This window comes from Plectropomus leopardus, chromosome 10, assembly GCF_026936395.1.
Source record: "Plectropomus leopardus strain MGB_pleo_1.0 chromosome 10, ASM2693639v1, whole genome shotgun sequence".
Classification (NCBI taxonomy): Eukaryota; Metazoa; Chordata; class Actinopteri; order Perciformes; family Serranidae; genus Plectropomus; species Plectropomus leopardus.
The window spans coordinates 5,732,510-5,751,628 of NC_142185.1; the positions used below are offsets into that span (position 1 = coordinate 5,732,510).

Here is a 19,119-nt window from a genome sequence, read left to right on the forward strand (position 1 = left end):
GCTCGGGAGATGTTGAGATGGTCCAGAAAGTGGCCTGTGTTTACATCCATACGAACGGTTATCACCCCGCTCAGACATGGAAGCCCACTGGCATTTATATCTTATCAAATAATGTTATGGTTATTATTGAGACTGGGTGCTGGAATCCTTCACGTGGACCCGCAGTGTCTCTGCTATACACCCCTTTGTGATCTTGCACTGCAGAATTTACTTTTTTTCCAACGGTGATCTGCTTTTAAGGTGGGCTGAAATGTGCTGAACTGCACGGCTTTCACAAGAATATCATCCATCAAGCAAATCTGTAATCTGAGATGAACTGAAACAAGCAGAAATACAGTTTTGTTAGATTTTTTTTCTCTGCAGATCATCACAAAAAAAGCAGAATTTCCTCACTTGACAGAATTTGACAAGGGGGCAACCTGTGAGCGTTTGGCTCTGACGACTGCCCAGATTGTGCGCAGAACCCATAATGTGAGATGCAGATAGCTGATGAGTAAATATGTGAAGTTTTTGAGTTGTGGATAGGTAGATATGACAGAAGGTGAGAGAAAAGTGAGGGAATCCAAAATGTCCTACACAGGGTCCCTAACAACTTGCGACACCCCAGAACTTAAGGAAGTGTGTATGATGATGTAAAAATCCTCTTTGAACACACCATTTAATATATATACGAAATGAAGTCGACACTCTAGAGCTGACTGTGCACCTCAACACACCCTTCATTTCACACAATCACGTCTTCAAACCTTCTAATGACAACAGCAACTCTCCTTTGCCCTGTGTCACCAATACGTCATTCCTCAGTAGCCATACTAAAGTGATCAAAGTGGCAGATTAAAGCAGTGTGAAGAAGGGTCACTTTGAGAATCCATCATAAGCTCTCCTAACATGAGGACCAGCTGTCCTTTAGCTGACCCGAGGTCCACTTTAGAAGAGATGTTTGATGTGTTTGGCCGCTGAGGAAAACGGGGCCTGTCTTTCTAGAGCTCTCACTATTTGTTGAAACTCCTAAAGACTAGTCCAGCCTCACTGCTATTTTCACCACTGATGGGGATGGAGAACTGGTTCTAGTTGAAAGTTCCAAATTGTGCGATCCATCGGATTTGCCTCCAAGCTTATACATTCCTGTCATCGATGCTGGCATGTTTTTCTGAGAGTTGCACATTGTTCAAAGGTCAAATCAAGCAGCAACCTCGGAGTCTGATAGAAAAAGCCAATGGGAAAGTGCAAAAATTATTAAGAGTAATTTCTTATTTTAGCGCTGACATCATAGTGTTTAACAGCCAATCACAATGCTTGATGCACACAGAAGACAAAGACAGAAATGTCAATTTATTGAATGGCCATTTGGCTTCAAAATATATATAAAAAAAGAAAAAATAATTATAAAGAAAATTATATATACACTCTTTTTTGTTTCATTTCTTTTCTTTTTTTCCCCTCAACTTTTCTTTTTTTGTAACTTTTTACTAAAATCTTATCAATTATCTTATTGTCCTCCTTCCGTGTTTTTTAAATTATGCTAGTTTGGTCAGGTTTCAAAGGGTTAATGAATTATGAAAGATTCTGATTAAAAACCAAGAATCTGTAAAGTGCAGGGCTGCGGTTCAGAAATCAGAGCAGTCGTCCACCAATCATAAGGTTGGTGGTCTGAACCCGGGCCCTTGCATTTCAAAGCTGCAGTGCCTCGGGCTATAGATACTGAACCCCAAATTTCTCCCGGTGTGTGAGAGAGTGTGTATGTGTGTGTGTGTGTGAATCATTATCTGATATAGTAGCCTCTGCCGCCGCTGTATGAATGGGGTGAATGGTGCTTGTAGTGTAAAGAGCTTAAAGTGGTCACTAAAACTATAAAAGCTTTATATAGGTGCAGTCAATTTAGCATTTAAAAACTGGCTTCCTTTGTCATGTCAAATGAAAAAAACAATTGCAGAAAAATGTGTATATTTCTCAAAAGGAATGTATCCGAAAAAAGTATTATTTTGCTATCGATACTGAAACTAAAGTATTTTTTGGGTGCTATAGTATCTAATGATTTCAAACAACACTCAGCCTTTTACGCACCCTTGATTCCCCAGCAATCATTCTGTTTATAGAAAAAGAGAGAGGGTTTTGGAGGGTGAATATAACGGTTTTGTGCAGTGATGTAGTGAGAAAGAGATCGATCATCGAATAAAAAATATGTCCTCTATTGAGTCAGGTGACCAGACTTCACAGGCTGTAAAGCACTTTTTTAGATTGAATTAGCTAATGAGTCAGGATTTAAAATGGGAGAGGGACATAGAGGTCGGGTCGCCCTGCAGTGATGTCACTGTCTGCTTCGTGTACAGGTCTCTATTAATCCATCCTTAACTCTTTAACATCCTTTTTTTCCCCTTTTGTTTAAGCTTGTTCAAGCCATTGACATACTAAAATGTTGGCATTTAACGCTTCCTGCAAATCAAGGTGTGTTACATTTCTACATTTCATTATGCGTATGATATTAAATCACATGTTTATGACTTTATTTTCTCTTCAAGAGGAGGAGATGATGAAATGTGGAAGACCAAGGGGGGACAGCTACACCAGCAGACCGCTGTTTGAAACCAACAAACAGCAAAGGCTGGTATTTTTAGCTACTCATGTCCAGCTGTGTTTGTAGTGACCAAACTGGGTTGTTAAAGCCAAAATATGATCTTTTCCTAACCCCAACTAAGTGTTTTTGTGCTCAAATTAAACTACATGTTAACCTCAGTGTTGCCGCTACATGAAATTGAAAATTGAAATATAAAGTTTCAACATGTTGGCTACATATGAAATGCACAAATTTAACCATGGTTTGCAGAAGCATACAGTGCCAACATTTTTAGTGGTTATTAGTTTGCAAGTTATGCAACTATTTGGCTTCAAAGGTGCTAAACAGACATTTTATACACCTTTAGTGCTTCATTTGATATACAATTCACAAAATTCAGCCAGTTAAATTTGGTATTTTTGGAAAGGTCTCCGTATTGATTTAAAGGGATAGTTCACCCCAAAATCAAAGACATATTTATCCTCTTACCTGCGGGGCTATTTATCAAGTTGTTTTGATGTGAGTTGCCGATAGTTGGAGATATCGGTCCTAGAGATATCTGTCTTTTCTCCAATATAATTGAAGTAGATGGCACTTAGCTTGTGGTGCTCAAAGCACAGAGAAAATACATTTGAAAATCAGCAATGTCTCTTTCATTAAATCATGACCCAGTTACTCAAGATAATACACAGACCTCGTGGGTAGCAGCTCATGTAAAATCTGCTTTTTTTTAATTCTTCAAAAGTAGTTTTTGGCGTCTTTGAGCACCACAATGCCTCCGTTATATTAGAGAGAAGGCAGACATCTCAACAGCCGATATCTCCAACAACTCGCACTAAACAATCTAGACTCATAAAAAGTACTACAAGTAAGAGGAAAAAAACATGTCATTTTGATTTGGGGCGAACTGTCCCTTTAAAATGTGTATGTGAGTTTTTACATTTTGCTGCACAACCTAAATTAGTAATGACTGACCCCAGTCATTGCTCTCAATGTGACTGCTTCTAAAATATGGGTGGAAGAAGAGAGAATACTCTAGAGCCATCTGCTTTTGTATACAGTTTTTAAGCTTGTCATAAATCCATAAACATCCCACTTTCCCATTTATGGAAAGGTCAGCATTCTATACTTGCAGAGGGTGATATCAATCAGTCTTCAGGCGTAAATGCCATTTCCGACTGGCCGAGGCCTGTCATGAAGGCATACCTCCTGAGGAGTGACTCATCCCTGTCATGTACTCTCAGGGCAATGTGTTTAGAGAACTACCCTGAGCGGGACAGGGCACTTTTTCTGGGAAGTGGGAGCACTCTGGCACCAACCTTGTAACCCGTGTTCTCGCAGAATGACTCACAAAGCTGCGTCCTCGAGCGAGCTCTCTGCAGAGAGTTGTAGTCAGGTGGACTGCTCAGTCTTCATCCAGCTTTAGGTTCATATTAGAGCTCGGTGAGGAGGTAGTTTTGCGAACACAGTATATTTTCATCTTCTGAGTCAGAAACACTGTTTGTAGAAGCGCGGATGAGAATGTGTGTGTGCGGTTTTGTCAAGGGGCGGTGTATTTGTTTTAGTGTGTAAGGCCTCTTTGTGCTGGTTTCGTGTTTTGTTCTTAACATTATGTGTCAGTGAGGCACAATAAGACCTCGGTGCCACTGTGTGCGCCTGTGCCAGCTCCCCAAGGTGCCCGTTCTGTCAGGCTATAAAGTGCAGCAGTCACCTCCACAGGGGCACAGAGGGGTCCCCACACACACACACACAGACACACACACACACACACACACACACACACACACACACACACACAGCCAAAGAGAAACAGAGGGAAAGTGAGAGAGAGGAGGAGGAATCCCTTCACTGACATCACAGCCCCTACAGCTCACATCACATATCCAATTTGCATAAACACAGCTTTAAACTAATGATTATTATCTATTATTGATACATCTCCTAGTTATTATTTCTATGAAAAGCCAGAAATAAGTGAAATATGTCCATCACAAGTCTATAGTTGCATATAAGTATACTGGCAGCCCAAATCATCCAAATATGATGATAGCAAACAATAGACTGTATATAGAGATGGAGGACATGTCCACACTTACCCCCACTATGCTTAAATGAAACCAAAACAGACCCAAAAAAAGCTGCTGCCATCTCACACCGGTGAGGTCATTTGGAGTCAGAGTCTGCGCAGTAGTGATATCTGCAATGGTGAAGTTCTAGCCAAAACACCCGTTTGCCAATCCCAGCAGCGCCATTGAGCATAAGCACACTGATTGGCTGACACAGCTGTCAGTCATGGCGGAAAATCTCTGTTTTGCAGAATTGAATAACTCATTGAAACCAAAACTTATCAGTTAAACGATCACTTGAACAAACATCTGAGTGATGAGAACTACCTTAACTGACAGAAACTGTCTTTGGGAAAAATTGATTTGGCGTGTACTTTGAGTTTTTAGTTTGGCTTATGTCCAATTCACTAACAACGGTGAGCATGTCAAGTGGCAACATTGCATATTGCATGACTGTAACGAGATAATAAATGGTATTCACTTGCCAGTGGTTTGACTGTTTTGACTGTTCAGCGTATGTTTTCATGTGTAGTAAGCCTCAGTATTTACCTGAATCAGCTGGGCATTGTAGTTTTTAGCAAACATTACTCATACACGTGGAAGTAGTGCACTTGTTGGGGACTATTTACAGCCACAGATTTATACACAATTGGTGCTACAGTGAGTATTTCCTGCAGCAGGATGGTGTGTGTGGGATTGACTCAAAGTGTGTGTGTATTCATGGTAGGAACATTTCACCCAGGGCAACGCTGTGGCTCATTGATGTGCTTTAATAGTTTTCCATTGTACGTTTCTGCAAACCACGAATATAATACATTGATACTTTTTATACGTATCATATCAATATTCCTAAAGTGATGTAGTTTTGTTTAGTTTGATTACAGGTATATAAATGGAGATGGGGATGGTGGATGGTGTGAGATCATGGTGAGATGCCAGCTGCTACCACTGTTTGAAAACAACAAAACTGGTTGTTTTTTAGTGAGATATTGTGGCATTTCCAGCCATAGTATTTAAAGCCAAAATGTGATCTTCTCTTAACTATAACTAATCAGTTTTTGTGCCAAAATATAACCACACATTAACAACAGAGTTGTTTTAATAAAGCTTAAATGTATCATCCAGCTATTAAGCTACAAATGTTATTATGTGTGATGTATGTTTAATCCATGATATATATATATATATATATATATATATATATATATATATATATATATATATATATATATATATATATATATGCAATAATGCAGCCTTTTTGTTGTAAACCTCAGAATTTATAGAGAGGGGACACAGAATTATACAAAGGGACATGTGCATGTGTTTGCTGTCCATCTGCTCATACACTCTCCCAGAGGTTTGCAGAAACATAAAATACCAACATCTATTCTGGTCATTGGGTAAAGGTTTCCTTGAAATTATTAACCAAAGTTATTAATTGCGCAGTTCAATTATTTAATTTTCTGCCGATAAACACCAGAATAATTGTGTGCGTGTGTGTGTGTGTGTGTGTGTGTGTGTGTGTGTGTGTGTGTGTGTGTGTGAGATTAGAGCAGAGCAGTGCAGGGGCCTGTGTTTGTGAGCATTCAGCATGTCTTCCTCCTGGCATGAGGTGTGTAAGGGGAGGTGTGCAGCCGTATTACTACGATGGTGCCTGTCAGTCATGACTGTCACATGGGACACTGAACAAGACAGACTTTTTCAGCCTTTTGCATTTATAAAACAGAGAGCTGTCACAAAGAATGTTGTTATTATAATTCCCAAATACCTAGAAATCTTCTAATGCTGACATGCTGTAGGAAAGTTCTCTGAAGAACGTCTTCTTGACAAGACATAAGAAAACAACACTCCAGTATATTCTACCATCAGACCCTCTGCTGCAGATGTGTTTCTTTTTAGTATTCACTGCACAGCGGTGCAGAGTACAAAGTATTTGGTGCCTAATAAAAGAACAGTACTCAAGTGACTGTCTTTGCAAGACAGGTGTCAAATTTAACATCATCCCAGAGAAAGGTTAGAATTAGAAACACAATTGGATTTTGGGGGACTCATATAACACCTTGTTTATCTCTGTGTTTCCTGAGAATCAATCAGTAATCCTGCATCAGGTCAGAGTCGTGCACAGCAGTGGAATTGGGATTATAAAGGGAAATGGCAGTCTTTTAGAAGAAAAAGCACTGGAGTGAGTCCAGATTGTTCAGTGCCCCCTCCTGAGGTCATGTTTTGGTGTGTGCTGCTCTTAGCTGGTAGACAGACTCCTCATCCCCCTGCTTTGAGTGGGACGGGCGCAGCCACCACGTCTCTGACTCCACATCAGGGTTAGACAATGCCTGGCAAACATGAGGGGGGCACTCGCACCACAGGAACACTTACGTAACGACTCAGCAGTTACATATACACTTTTTTAGTTTCTTCTTTTTTTTTCAGAGTAAGCTTTGGCTTGTTTATGAAAATAAATGGCCCCTCCCTGCTGGTGCTACATGACTGCGTATGAGGCCACGAGCACACGTGAGCGGGATTTACGTATTCCTGCATCTGTGATGAAGGTTTTATTCTGTCATAAATCCCTGTATGCGGTGTGTGTATGTTTGTGTGTGTGTGTGTGTGTGTGTGTGTGTGTGTGTGTGTGTGTGTGTGTGTGTGTGTGTGTGTGTGTGTGTGTGTGTGTGCGCGTGTGTGCATATGTGTGTGTGCGATGCAAGCTGCGCTCTGGTAATCTTGTCGAGTCAGGGACGTCCAGGCTTTCCCCCATGTCAAATGCAGCAGATCTTATTTCAATATAAGGCCCGGGTTATCCAGAAACACAGCCAGTCCACATGCATCAGCGCAGAGGCCAGTTCATCATTTCTGTTCAGTCGCTTCAAAATGCAAAGTGAATTGATTCAGAGGCTCAGGCACAATATACACAGTATATTGGACAATTTGTCATACGAGCCACTGCATCTGAATCGCTTTTGAGATTATTTCCAATCTTTGCATGGTTAGGAATTTGCACAGTCATACTCACACACAGTCTACCTGTCAGAATGTAAAGAAAGAAAGGGCTGATCTTACTACTGACTAAAAGAGACATCCACAACAGAGGTTGTTTATGTCTGCCTGACACATTTCACCTGTTTTTCCAAACTCACTTCTGTCGTGTCGTGCTCCATTGCACCACACACACTGATTTGGTGCTGCGGCTATTGTGCTTTTTCAACTTTGATAAATGAAGCAGGCTATGTTGTTAGTGAGTGCAGTGGAGGGAATCATATTGACAGAGGTTTTCAAACTGTGTGATGCACCTCTCCAGGGAGCGTGAAGGGAGTGACCTAAAGAAAAGATACTGCTTGAGGTGAAAGAGACCAGTAGACAGGAGGTTAGTTTTTGTAGTCTGGCTGGCTGATTTGGCAAGCTTATGGCATGTTTAACAGTTGCAGCAGCAGCGGCTTTGACAAACAGACTATGGAAGCACTTTAAGGACATTAAAACTAGGAATGCACAGTAATAATGGCGCATCATCAGCATCAGCAAATAGTGGCTTTAAAATGAAATATCTTTATTGAAATTTGTCGTAAGTTTCAGACCCTGGATGCTCCTTATAATTCCAAAATTTGCCTAAGATGCATTTATTATCAGTTTTTTTTTGTTTCAGTAACAAAGTAATCCTAAGTGTCTATCCATTGATGCATTGCAAACAGCATCTACTAATGGCTGACTCAGCATGCTTGTAATTCAGCCAGTTTGGCAAACTGTAATGCAACTGTGTTGCATCACCATTTAAATTTGTATATAGGTTAAATAAGGATGTACACAGTTATATGGAAGCTTTAGAGGTAGTAAAAGTCTGATTTTTTTTCTTGCACCTTTGGACGGAGGCAGGCTAGCTGTTTTCCTCTGTTTCCTTTTGTTATGCTAAGCGAACTGGCTGCCAATGTTAGCTTAATATTTACCACACTGATATGAGAGTGGTATTGGTTTTGTCATCTAAGTCTCATCAAGAAGGCAATAAGCATTTCCAAAAATGTCAAACTAACCCTTTAATATCAGAATATAAGAGGAAGCATAAACTGTTCAGTTGTTTGATTTTCAGTTTGGCTAATGTGAAGGCTAATAACCTAACAATCCAAATGTTTTTTTAGTGTTTTTTTTAATACAGTAATGTATACAGTGTAGATTACACACAGGCCTGCAGAGGAAGCAATGGTTTCAAAGCACCACTGAACAGCTCAGCTTTTGAGATGTACACGCACTTAAAATGCCAAAGATATGAGGGCTTAGCTCAGACTTCAGCCCACATGGTTTTCCAGTGACTGCACCAGGCACATATTAGCTGAAAATTACCAAACCTATTCTCCGTTGGGGGGGAGGAAAAAAGCTCCTCAGTGCGTCTAAAACCAGCTGCCTTTGGCTAGATTCTGAAGTCACATGCCATCCTTCCTTTAAAAACAAAATGGCTCGAGTTGCGACACTGACAGCGCTCCCCAGACAGTTCCCAAACTGGCATTTGCTGATTGAAGAGCTTCCTGGGAGGCAGATACAGCTGCCTGTCTCCTTTCTCTGTTCGTCCTAAGGCTGCTGCTACTGACAGAAACCATAGAAACCCGCTCCCAGAGACGTGTGTGTGTGTGTGTGTGTGTGAGGGTTATTAGGATGATTTAGAGATTCCTTTTTCCAGTGGTCACGAAGAGATAATGGATTTCGAACTCAATCATTTCAGTCTACTCTTCTCTACTGTGGGAAGGTCTGTTTGCACCAACATACATACTTTTATTAATTGTTTTTATTAATCATTCAAAGAAGTAAATCATGTTTAACCCTTGTCATTTAGACATTAGTACGCAATAAATTAATTTTTTTAAAAAAAATCAAAGACATTGTAGATAGGTTAAGGCCTTTTCACAATCTGTTTCCAGGGCTGTATTCAACCTAAAGCATTGTCCGTCAAAGCGTTTTTTTTCCTGTCACAGGGCTCGGCATTAACACTCGCCCAGGACAGGTTAACTCTGTGTTCAGGCAAGTGGAATGCCTTGAGTTAAAAATTAATGTGATCTACAGTGTGACTGTATCCGAAAATAAACCGTGCAGCGCCTTTTCCACTTGAGCTGTGTGCTGGTGTGTTGAACAGGATTTATGGGAAAAATCTGACATACTGGACACGAAAGAGGTCAACTCTTTACAGTGACGGTGTCATATACAACATAAAGTTACTAACGTTAACCCAGGGGAAAAGGCAACGAGCAACTATACAAGAAATGGCTCAAAAATGATCAAGAAATTAGTAAAAAGTTACCTGAAAAATAAACCCAAAAAAAGTTAAAAAATAAATAAATAAATAAAAACAAACAAGAAAATAGTCTTTACTTTGTTTTTTTGTTGACAGACAAGTATTAAAAAGTAAAAAAGTAAAAAGTTAAAGTGTTAAATTTTACCTTGACATGTTTCGCCTGCTATAATCCTGCAGTCTTCCTCAGAAGAGTCACGTGATATTGCTTTGACGTTTGTTATCAGCTGTTTAGGAGCAGGAGCAGGAGCAAGAAACAAAATAAACAACATAAACTAGATTCAGTGAAGACATAATGAATTTGTTCAGACTAAACAAGAAAATAACTCAGAAAAATGATAAAAATATAATATATGATATATATAAACATGTAAACATTTTTGTTCTGTAACATAAGAAATTTAATTTTTTAATTTAATTTTTAAAAATTAAATAGATTATCAAAATAACTTTCTTTCTTATAATCTTTCCTCCAAAATTTCAGGTCTTTTTCCTTTCACCTTTCACAATTTTTGGGACATTCCTTGCCAAGTTGGACATTACCTTTTTTTCCCATGCTTTTTAAAGAATCCAACCAATTCGCTCAGGTTTTAAAGGGTTAAATATCTCTATCACTCTGCATGCGACAGAGAAATTTCCTATTTTTAGCCCAAAAGTAATGTTAGCCTCCCTACTGCTCCAACAAGAGCTCCTGTGTGATTGTATCCCTTTCAGAAGCTTTGTAATCCAGCCTTGAACCGAGTGTCTTTTTAAAGGCTTTGGTCCATAAATCCATTGGGATAGATAAATGGTTTTCTGTGATTATTTATTTGGATCCACAATTCCTCTGTGAAATCATGGACTATCACCTCCCAGAAATCCCTCATACGTGGCCGCTCCCGTGTATAAGGGGCTTGCCTTTCCGTTATCGCTCGCATAACACACCACGTCGCCTCTCATTAATAACGACTAGTGCTGCAATAGAAATAAAGTTGCTGATGTTTTGAACATCCATCGGCATGCTTCTTGAAATATTATATTGCGAGACGAGAAGTCACATGACATCAGTCAGTGCAAACGCAGTCATCTTGCAATTGTGTTTTATAGGCATCTCGAACGTATCACTAGAGTTTTGAGCAAATCTGTAATGGAAACCCGCCTTGTGACTGATGCTCGTTCAGTCATTTGTTGATTGCAGCTTAGTGGAAAGCAAACAATTTTGAAGCTTACAGTTTTTTCTGTCTTTCTCTTCTCTTCCCATTTTTAGGTTCCCATTGCCATTGAATAAGATGACATAAGAGTCGGCAAATATAGTGACTGTTTATGTCTATCCTTTGCTACAGCTGTTCTGTTATGATGCAAGGACCAGAATGGTTGATGAGAGGAGCCCCTGTGGAGAAGGAATCGGCACATTATTTCCAAAGTTTCCATACGTTCCCAGGCACGACAGCCTCTTCAAACCAGCTCTTAATGTTGAGACATGAAGTTGCGTCAGTGGGGATAAATCAGTAAAATGCGTCTTCACTTTGAAGACCAATCTAATCGTTAAGAAGCTTCAACCAATCGTTGCCTCATCTAAAACCCTTTCCAACAGTTTTTGCTTCTCGTCTTCTTACCAATCGCACAACATGCGTCCTTCGCTCGCTACAGCTGTCCTACCACCCAGGACCCGCTCCCACAATCCACCCAACCTCGCAGTGGGGGCCCGCGAACACCTCTCAGCTCCACGAAGGCGTAGCCCCCACCTCCGGCACACCCTCAGTCCGGAGAACCTGCGAACCTTGGCAGAGAGGGGCGGAGCTGCTGTCGACACCGCCTCTGTTATCAGCAGCCCTATCGGGCTCCCACGGGCTAACAGTGACACAGATCTGGTGACCTCCCAGAGCCGATCTTCGCTAACGGCGTCCACTCTGGAGTACACGCTGAACCGCGGCCAGAACCTCGTCATATCCTGGGACATCAAGGAGGAGGTGGATGCTACCGACTGGATCGGGTTGTACCATATTGGTAAGTGATGATTTTTACATTTGTGGTTGCTAGTAGAACTGCTCTTAATGCTGATCTCAACATTGTTTCTTTCTCTTATGTTTCTCTTAGGTGTATTGATAGTTTTTACTGCATAAATGAAATCCATGCATAGCCCTAATAATAAATATGCAAGGTATGCAGCTATGCAAGGCCTCCCTGTTCCTGTCCTATACATTTTTTAATGTTCTTGGACTTAAATAGATCAGAACAGAACTTCCAGGTCTGAAGTCATCAGTGAGTCTAAAGTAAAAAGGGCCCTACAGCAAATTGCTCTAATTTTACATTTTTTAGGCATGTCAGATTGTGCCTAAGAAAAATTGTGGTATCATGAATATGCAAGCAGAAGCATGTTATTAACCAAGCAAGAGTTTAACAAAAAGATCCCAACACTGGAAATCGCACAAAGGTCTTTCTCTTTCAACAGTATGACATGGTCTTTGTCAGCAAATGGAGTTGTCATGACCATGGTTGTGTTGACATACCAGCACAGTTGTTATATTAATCAATTGTTATATCAATCCAAAGGAATTCTACCCTGCCTTGGTTTAGGGATTAGAGATCAGTCTTAACTTTGGAAATAGTATCTGAAGTATTATATTTATCTAATATTGTACCTGAAACATTATAGTATGAGGCATTTAATTGCCTGTGGAGTGGCAGACCAGGGAGGTGGTTCCCATTTTTAAAAAAATTGGGCCGGAGGATGTGCTCCAATTATCGAGGTATCACACTCCTGAGGGAAGTTTAGTCTAGGGGGCTGAAAAGGAGGCTCTGACCAGCAGTTGAACCCAGATTCAGGAGGAGCAATGCTCATTCTATCCTTGTAGTGGACCAACTCTCTACCTTTGCAGGGCTGCTGAAGGGTTCACAAGAATTTGCCAATCCAGTCTACATGGGTTTTGTGAACTTGGAAAAGGCTCACAAAGGGAATCCTGTGGAGGATACTTTGGAGGTCCTTGTATTCCAAAGTGAGCGCTATGTCTGTATACTCAGCAGTATACTTTTAAGTATAGAGGTTTAGAGGTTAGAGGTTTTAAGGGCACATCCAATGATAGGAGACCCTGGGATAGAACCAACCAATCTATCTCCATGACAACCTAGCAAACCCCGTCTGGTTAAACAATTGAAAATGCTTTGTTATGCCTTAGTGCTAGCCGCAACCAGGAGAATTCTGTTAGGGGGGTTTTTATCCATTCACTTGGATTGATAAACGTCCACTTGGACTTATCGATGGACTGATTGGAATTTGGTGGTCAAAGGTCAGTGTGACCCATTCTTATACTAGTCTTATCCTCTTGAACGAAATGTCTCAATAAAGCCTCAAGGGAGTTTTGTCAATTTTGAGATGTCCACTTGAACTCAAGAATGAACCCATTTGATTGTCAAAGGTCAAGGTCACTGTCACCTCATAAAATATGTTTTGTGCTGGAACTCAAGCATTCATAAACTAATTAAGACAAACATTTGCAAAAATGCGAAATAGTATATAGTGAAGTACAGAGTTCTCAAGCACCCTTTGGGGATTTTTTTTTTTTAATTTAGCACAAATGTCCATTTAAACTTGACTTTGGTCAAAGGTCACTGTGAACTTGCATCCATCTCATTCTTGTGAACACAGTATCTCAAGAACTCTAGAAGGGATTTCCTTCAAATTTGGCACAAACATTAACTTGGACTCAAGAAAGAACTGATTTGAATTTGGTGGTTGAAGGTCAAAGTTTAAGGTCAGGGTGACCTTGCAGCCCTCTCATTCTTTTGAACACGGTCACTATGACCTCACAAAACAAGAACCCAAGAATTCATGTGCTCATTAGGACAAAGTTTTACACAAATGTCTGACAGGAAAAAATGATGAAGTGAGGAAAATGTATATGCAATCAAAGGTCAACTCCACAGTGACATCATAATATTCTGCAAAAACACTCTTCTGGCCGTCACTTAATGTCATAACTCAGGAAGAGAAGGTGAGATATTTGGTCAGATACTGAACTGGTGACACTAATTTTGGTTGTCCACTTTGAAACTGTGCTGACTGTAGAGATCTTTTGTGCTGCCTGGGGGAAGATGTGTGTAAAGCATCCTTTTTTATAGACAATGTAAGTAAACTGCCAGTTATAGACTTTTATTCACAGCAGACAGTTTGACTTGTAATGGTAGGAAAAGCAAAGGCGTTACTAATAATAGATCATTTAAGGACCATTCAGGACCAAAATATTCTCCATGTTCTTTCATGACTGTCAACTACCATGGAAATTAAGTTATTTGTCCACCTGCCGCTGTGGCTAGCAGATTCCAAAGTCCACCAGCCACTCAATAGATTACCATTGTTTTTGTGGCTGGTTAATTACGAAAATCTAGCATTTGGCCAGAAGCTGGTGCTAATTTCCAACCCTGGCCTTGAGTCAACTCTCAGAGCAGTCAGTCATTAGTTAGGTCTCACTTTACGGTCTGACTTGAGTTCAAAAATCTTAAGTCCACGTCTCTGATTGCAAGTAACTTATATTTTATAAGAGGGGTGATGGTTTCGTACAATTATATGATCAGAATCAGCAGAAAAAAATTCAACACGAAAGACAATTTGAATGATTTGTTCAGTTTACCTCTATAGTTATTTGTGCTTTTGTTAAAAATCTTTTTGCTGAGCTATTTGGGAAACTTTGGGAAACAGGCATCCAGGGCCTGAGCTGACGTGACCCTATCCGTCCTCAGAGCTTTTAAGCTGATCCAGGTGTTTTATTATTGGGAGCCGAGAATAGCCAGGTAGAGTCTCGTGTAGGAGCTTCCAACTCTGAGTCAATACTGCAACAGGAGCTGTTGAGACTTTACACAGAACCGCAGGCTGAGTCAACATGTAACAGCTCTGCCTCGGTGTACAATAACATACACACCATCACAAAGCTTGCACGTATCTGAGGCAAGTGGGGTGGTCTCCGATAATGTATGCTAATCCTGCTTAGAGACAGGAATTTGACAGGGGGGAAATACATTGACCTGTGTGCTGAGGAAGGCTATCAGGCTCAAACTGTCAGGCTGATCTGTGCATCGAGGTGAAAAGTAATACAGGAGCAATAGTGTATAACCAGCACATTTGTTATTAAGAATCTATGACTTGTACACTGTTTAATGATATGACACGATAAAGAGCTGAATTCCTGATGTATTCGCCATATTCTCACACAAATGGGAAATGTATTTTCTTTCTAACTAATGCCATTTAGTTCCATTATTTTGGAAATAGACTGTTAAAATAGTACTACAGGTAAAAGGAAGAATATGTATTTTGATTTGGGGTGAACTGTCCTTTTGACAAAGTTAAACAATTCATTTTTCAATTTCGTAGTTAATTTGTTAGAATGCAACATTTGTGTGAGAGACGGTGTTAACCAGACAAAAGGGGTTAAACCAAAATACGCTACTGGTGGCATCCAGTGTTCTCAGAGCTTCAGTCGTATGAGGACCTGGGCCACTGTCAACACAACCTTCATTTTACAAAATATCTTCGTCCAGCTGTCCATACTAGAATGTAAAATGTATTGTCATGTTTGCAAGTAGGATTTTTTTTTTAAGTGCAGAATCAGTGTTTTTCCAGTCAGACAAATTGTTGCCCTCACCAGGTCACGATGAGTACGTCATTTTCACAGTCCATCATACAGGCAAAAAGTTTTAAAAAAAAGTTAAATTAAAGGTAAAGATATTTACTGGTATGATAAAGTGACATTTGGAGGAAAACTGCAGGCTGGGAGCTGCTCAGTGTGATGTATTGTGTTAGTAATGGATTATGGATTTCTGAAAGCAATGGGTGTCTTTGACATCCAAGAGGTCAAACAAACCAGCAGAACAACAGACAACAGTATATTCTTGACACTATATGACTCTTGTTATATGTTATTGTTTGTGGTATTTATTTTATTTTTCTGATATTTCTCTTTTTCATTTGATTTTGTTGATATTATCTGTTTTATTGTCTGTGGAACTCTCTGTGAGCTGAGTCCTTAATAAGGTTGGATTGGATTAACCCTTTGAAACCTGAGCAAATTGGCTTGATTTTTTAAAAAACATGGGAAGGTTGGAATGAGCAACTTAAAAAGAAATGACCCAAAAATATAAAAAAAAAAAGAAAATTACCTGGAAATTAGTTTTTCTAAAAGGGGGACAATTAAAGGTGATTTTTTTTTTTAAAAAAGGAACTTACCTGAAAAAAGTAATTGAAGAGTAATACATTTAGATATACATATTTATAATAGTTATAAATATAGTTTTATGGACATTTTTTCTTTTTTTAGCTTTTTAAAAATAATTTTCCAGATCAACTGATTTCTTGGGAATGTGGGACCTTTCTTGGCAAGCTGCTCATTGCCTTTTTTCCATGTTTAAAAAAAGTCTTTCGGGCTCCAAAGGTTTGAATACTTGTGAGAGGCGTCAGAAACATAGACTGTGTATAAAGATGGACAGTGCCCCACCCACTTACCCCCCGCTATGCTTCGGTGAGGTTAAATATCCAGGATACTGGCGCTACCATCTTGAGCTGGCGAAGTCATTTAGAGCCTCAGTCTGTGCAGTAGCCAAATCTGTAGTGGGACAGTTCCTGCCAAACACCCGTCTGCGAAGTCGTGAATACTCCAAATGAATGCGAGCACATGGATTGGCTGGATTCAATACAGAATTTAATAACTCATTAAAACCAACTTATAATAAAAAACAAACACTTGAACAAACATCAGGGTGATGAGAACTACCTTCAGAGACCGAAACCATCTTTGGGAAAAATGTATTTGGTGTGTACTTAGAGTTTTTAGTTTGGCCTATGTCCATTTGCTAACATGAAGGGGCAGGCTTTATGATCTATACTGCAGTCAGACACCAGGGGGCGGTCAAGATTGAAAAGCTACACTTTGTAGCCTATGGTCAGAACATAGCAAAAGAAAACTGATGTCAATCCAGGTTTCAAAGGATTAATGAATTTTTAACTTGTTTACCAAACCTTTAGTGACATCACTGATGACCTCCTGGATTTACAGAAGCGTATTGCTGCCACTCTAGAGTAAAGAAATACGAATCAGTTTCACGTTATAACAGAAAAAGTTTCACGTTATAACAGAAAAAGTTTCACGTTATAACGTGATAATTTTACTGTATGTCAGCAGAAATAGACAGTGAAGATGGTATATTGACTCTACACCACATTTAGTGCAATTTAAAAATCTCTCTCTGTTACGGAGATGAGGAAATACAAAGACGTCTGTTTTACTCCAACTTCCCCGCCTCCCTTTTTTAAAACAAAAGTCCTCTGACAGAATCCCATCAGTTGCTCATACAAAACATTTTATTTTGAAACATTTACAGGACTGTGTTGTCAGCTGTGCAGGAGCTTGTATGACTTCATAAATGAGAGGAATTTGTGCTCGTAATATGAAAATACAATACTAATATTTGCGGGCTGTAACGCAGCAGTGGCGTTGCAGCAACGCTGTACGTGTGAAGACCAAAAGCATGAAACCATACATCCATGCATGAAAAACGCTGCGGCTCAGCGAAGCTGAAGTCACGCTATTGTACATCAAAAACTATGGAAGCTGTCATAGAATACAGGGTATTACTGGCATCTAGTGGTCAAAATGATGTACTCTTTACTCATCAAAATAATCTATATAATAATACAAAATAAATATGCTAAATGGCTGGTACACACACACAGGTGACGTGTGCTGTGTGAAGTGGGAAAGTTGGAGTAAAATAGACATCTTTGTATTTCCTCATCTTTGTGACAGAGAGAGACTTTTAATCTGCAGTAAAATGTGGTATATAGTCAATATAATCATCATCATACCATTTTCACAGTCTATTCCCTCTGACATACAGTATAAATTCTTATTTTCTAACATGAAACTTTTCACGTTATAACATGAAAAAAAATACAGATCAGTTTCACATTATAACGTGAAAATTTTCACATTATAACGTGATAATTTATACTGACACTTTTCACGTTGAATGCAGTATGGGACAAAGAACGAGTGTAAAGTCCTGGTGCCTGGCAGGGCGTCAGGTCACTTCATATCGATCAGAAGGCCGCCAGGACTTCATTACCTGCTCCAGGGTCTTAAACCCCAGAGGGGCTACCGCTTTCCTCGACTAAGCAGACATTCAATGATAAGCAACTTGCCCTCCTCTCCTCCACTCCCCTTCAAACATACACACACACTTTCATGCTCCTGCACACACACACACACACACACACACACACACACACACACACACAGCACAGCACAGACTCCTGTCTCACTCTCTCCAGCAGTCAGCTGAGTTTGGTGCTTCATTAATCTGTGCGCAAAAGTGCTACGTACAGCGGAATTCCCCCTCCCAGTTTTTAACTCAGAGGAAGTTTGGTGTTTGTCCTTCTGCTCAGAGGTTGTAGGGAGGCTATTTTGGGAATGGATTTCACTGATTAAAGGCAAACTTGTGTTTTGGAAGCCAGAGTCCACAGACTAAACATAACTCGCTGCAGTTTTTCTTAGCAAGAGGCAGGATCCAGAGCTCCAACGCTGTTGTCTGTTGTTTGTTAAGTTTTACAGTCTTTGGTTGGAAATCAGAGGGAATGTAAACACAGCAGGAGCATGATTTCTCTAAGCCCAGAGTTAACACACGCTCACATAACTAACAGTTCTCCTCCTCTTCAGATGAAACCAGTCCGTCCAACGTGTGGGACTGTAAGAACCGGGGGGTGAATGGAACCCAGAAGGGTCAGATCGTTTGGAGGCTGGAGCCCGGGCCCTACTTTATGGAGCGTAAGTTACCACAGGCAGTCATACCTGACAATAGTTTTATTTCAGTTTTTGTAAAAATCACCTTGAAAATGTACTGTTAAATATTTCATCAACAAAAATCCTAATGTTCTTCTAGAATATTGTTTTAAAGGGTTTAAAATTCCATGTAAGCTCATCATATGATTTTATGAAACATGAATATTCTTCAATTAGTGCAGTACATTTATATATGTTATCTATGTTTTAAGAATATAATAAATATTCAAAACACTGTACTCTTATTTTCCTTCCGCAGTTTACAAAGAAAAGAATGTCATCACGTCGGACATGGCTTTACAGCTTTGTTGTGGTAGCAATGTTAAGTCATGCGACCATGGTGTAGTGCGTCTATAGCCTAATAATAGCTTTTTACTTCTGGCAATTGCATTTATTTATATTTATATTCCAAATTTTGGAAATCTA

The 19,119-nt window shown here is 39.8% G+C and overlaps 1 protein-coding gene across 6 annotated transcripts in view; it reads left to right on the forward strand.

Annotated features, from left to right (window-relative positions):
• hecw2a (HECT, C2 and WW domain containing E3 ubiquitin protein ligase 2a) overlaps positions 1-19,119 on the forward strand; it is a 62,598-nt gene that overhangs the window by 2,370 nt on the left and 41,109 nt on the right. For 5 of the 6 annotated variants that reach the window (XM_088082919.1, XM_088082923.1, XM_088082921.1 and 2 more), the window contains exons 3-4: positions 11,133-11,872; positions 18,571-18,678. In XM_088082919.1, coding sequence (XP_087939045.1) covers positions 11,494-11,872; positions 18,571-18,678 — 487 coding nt within the window. In that variant the 5' untranslated portion in view covers positions 11,133-11,493. The remainder of the gene's footprint in view (positions 1-11,132; positions 11,873-18,570; positions 18,679-19,119) is intronic. The other variant, XM_088082920.1, reaches the window with a different exon arrangement.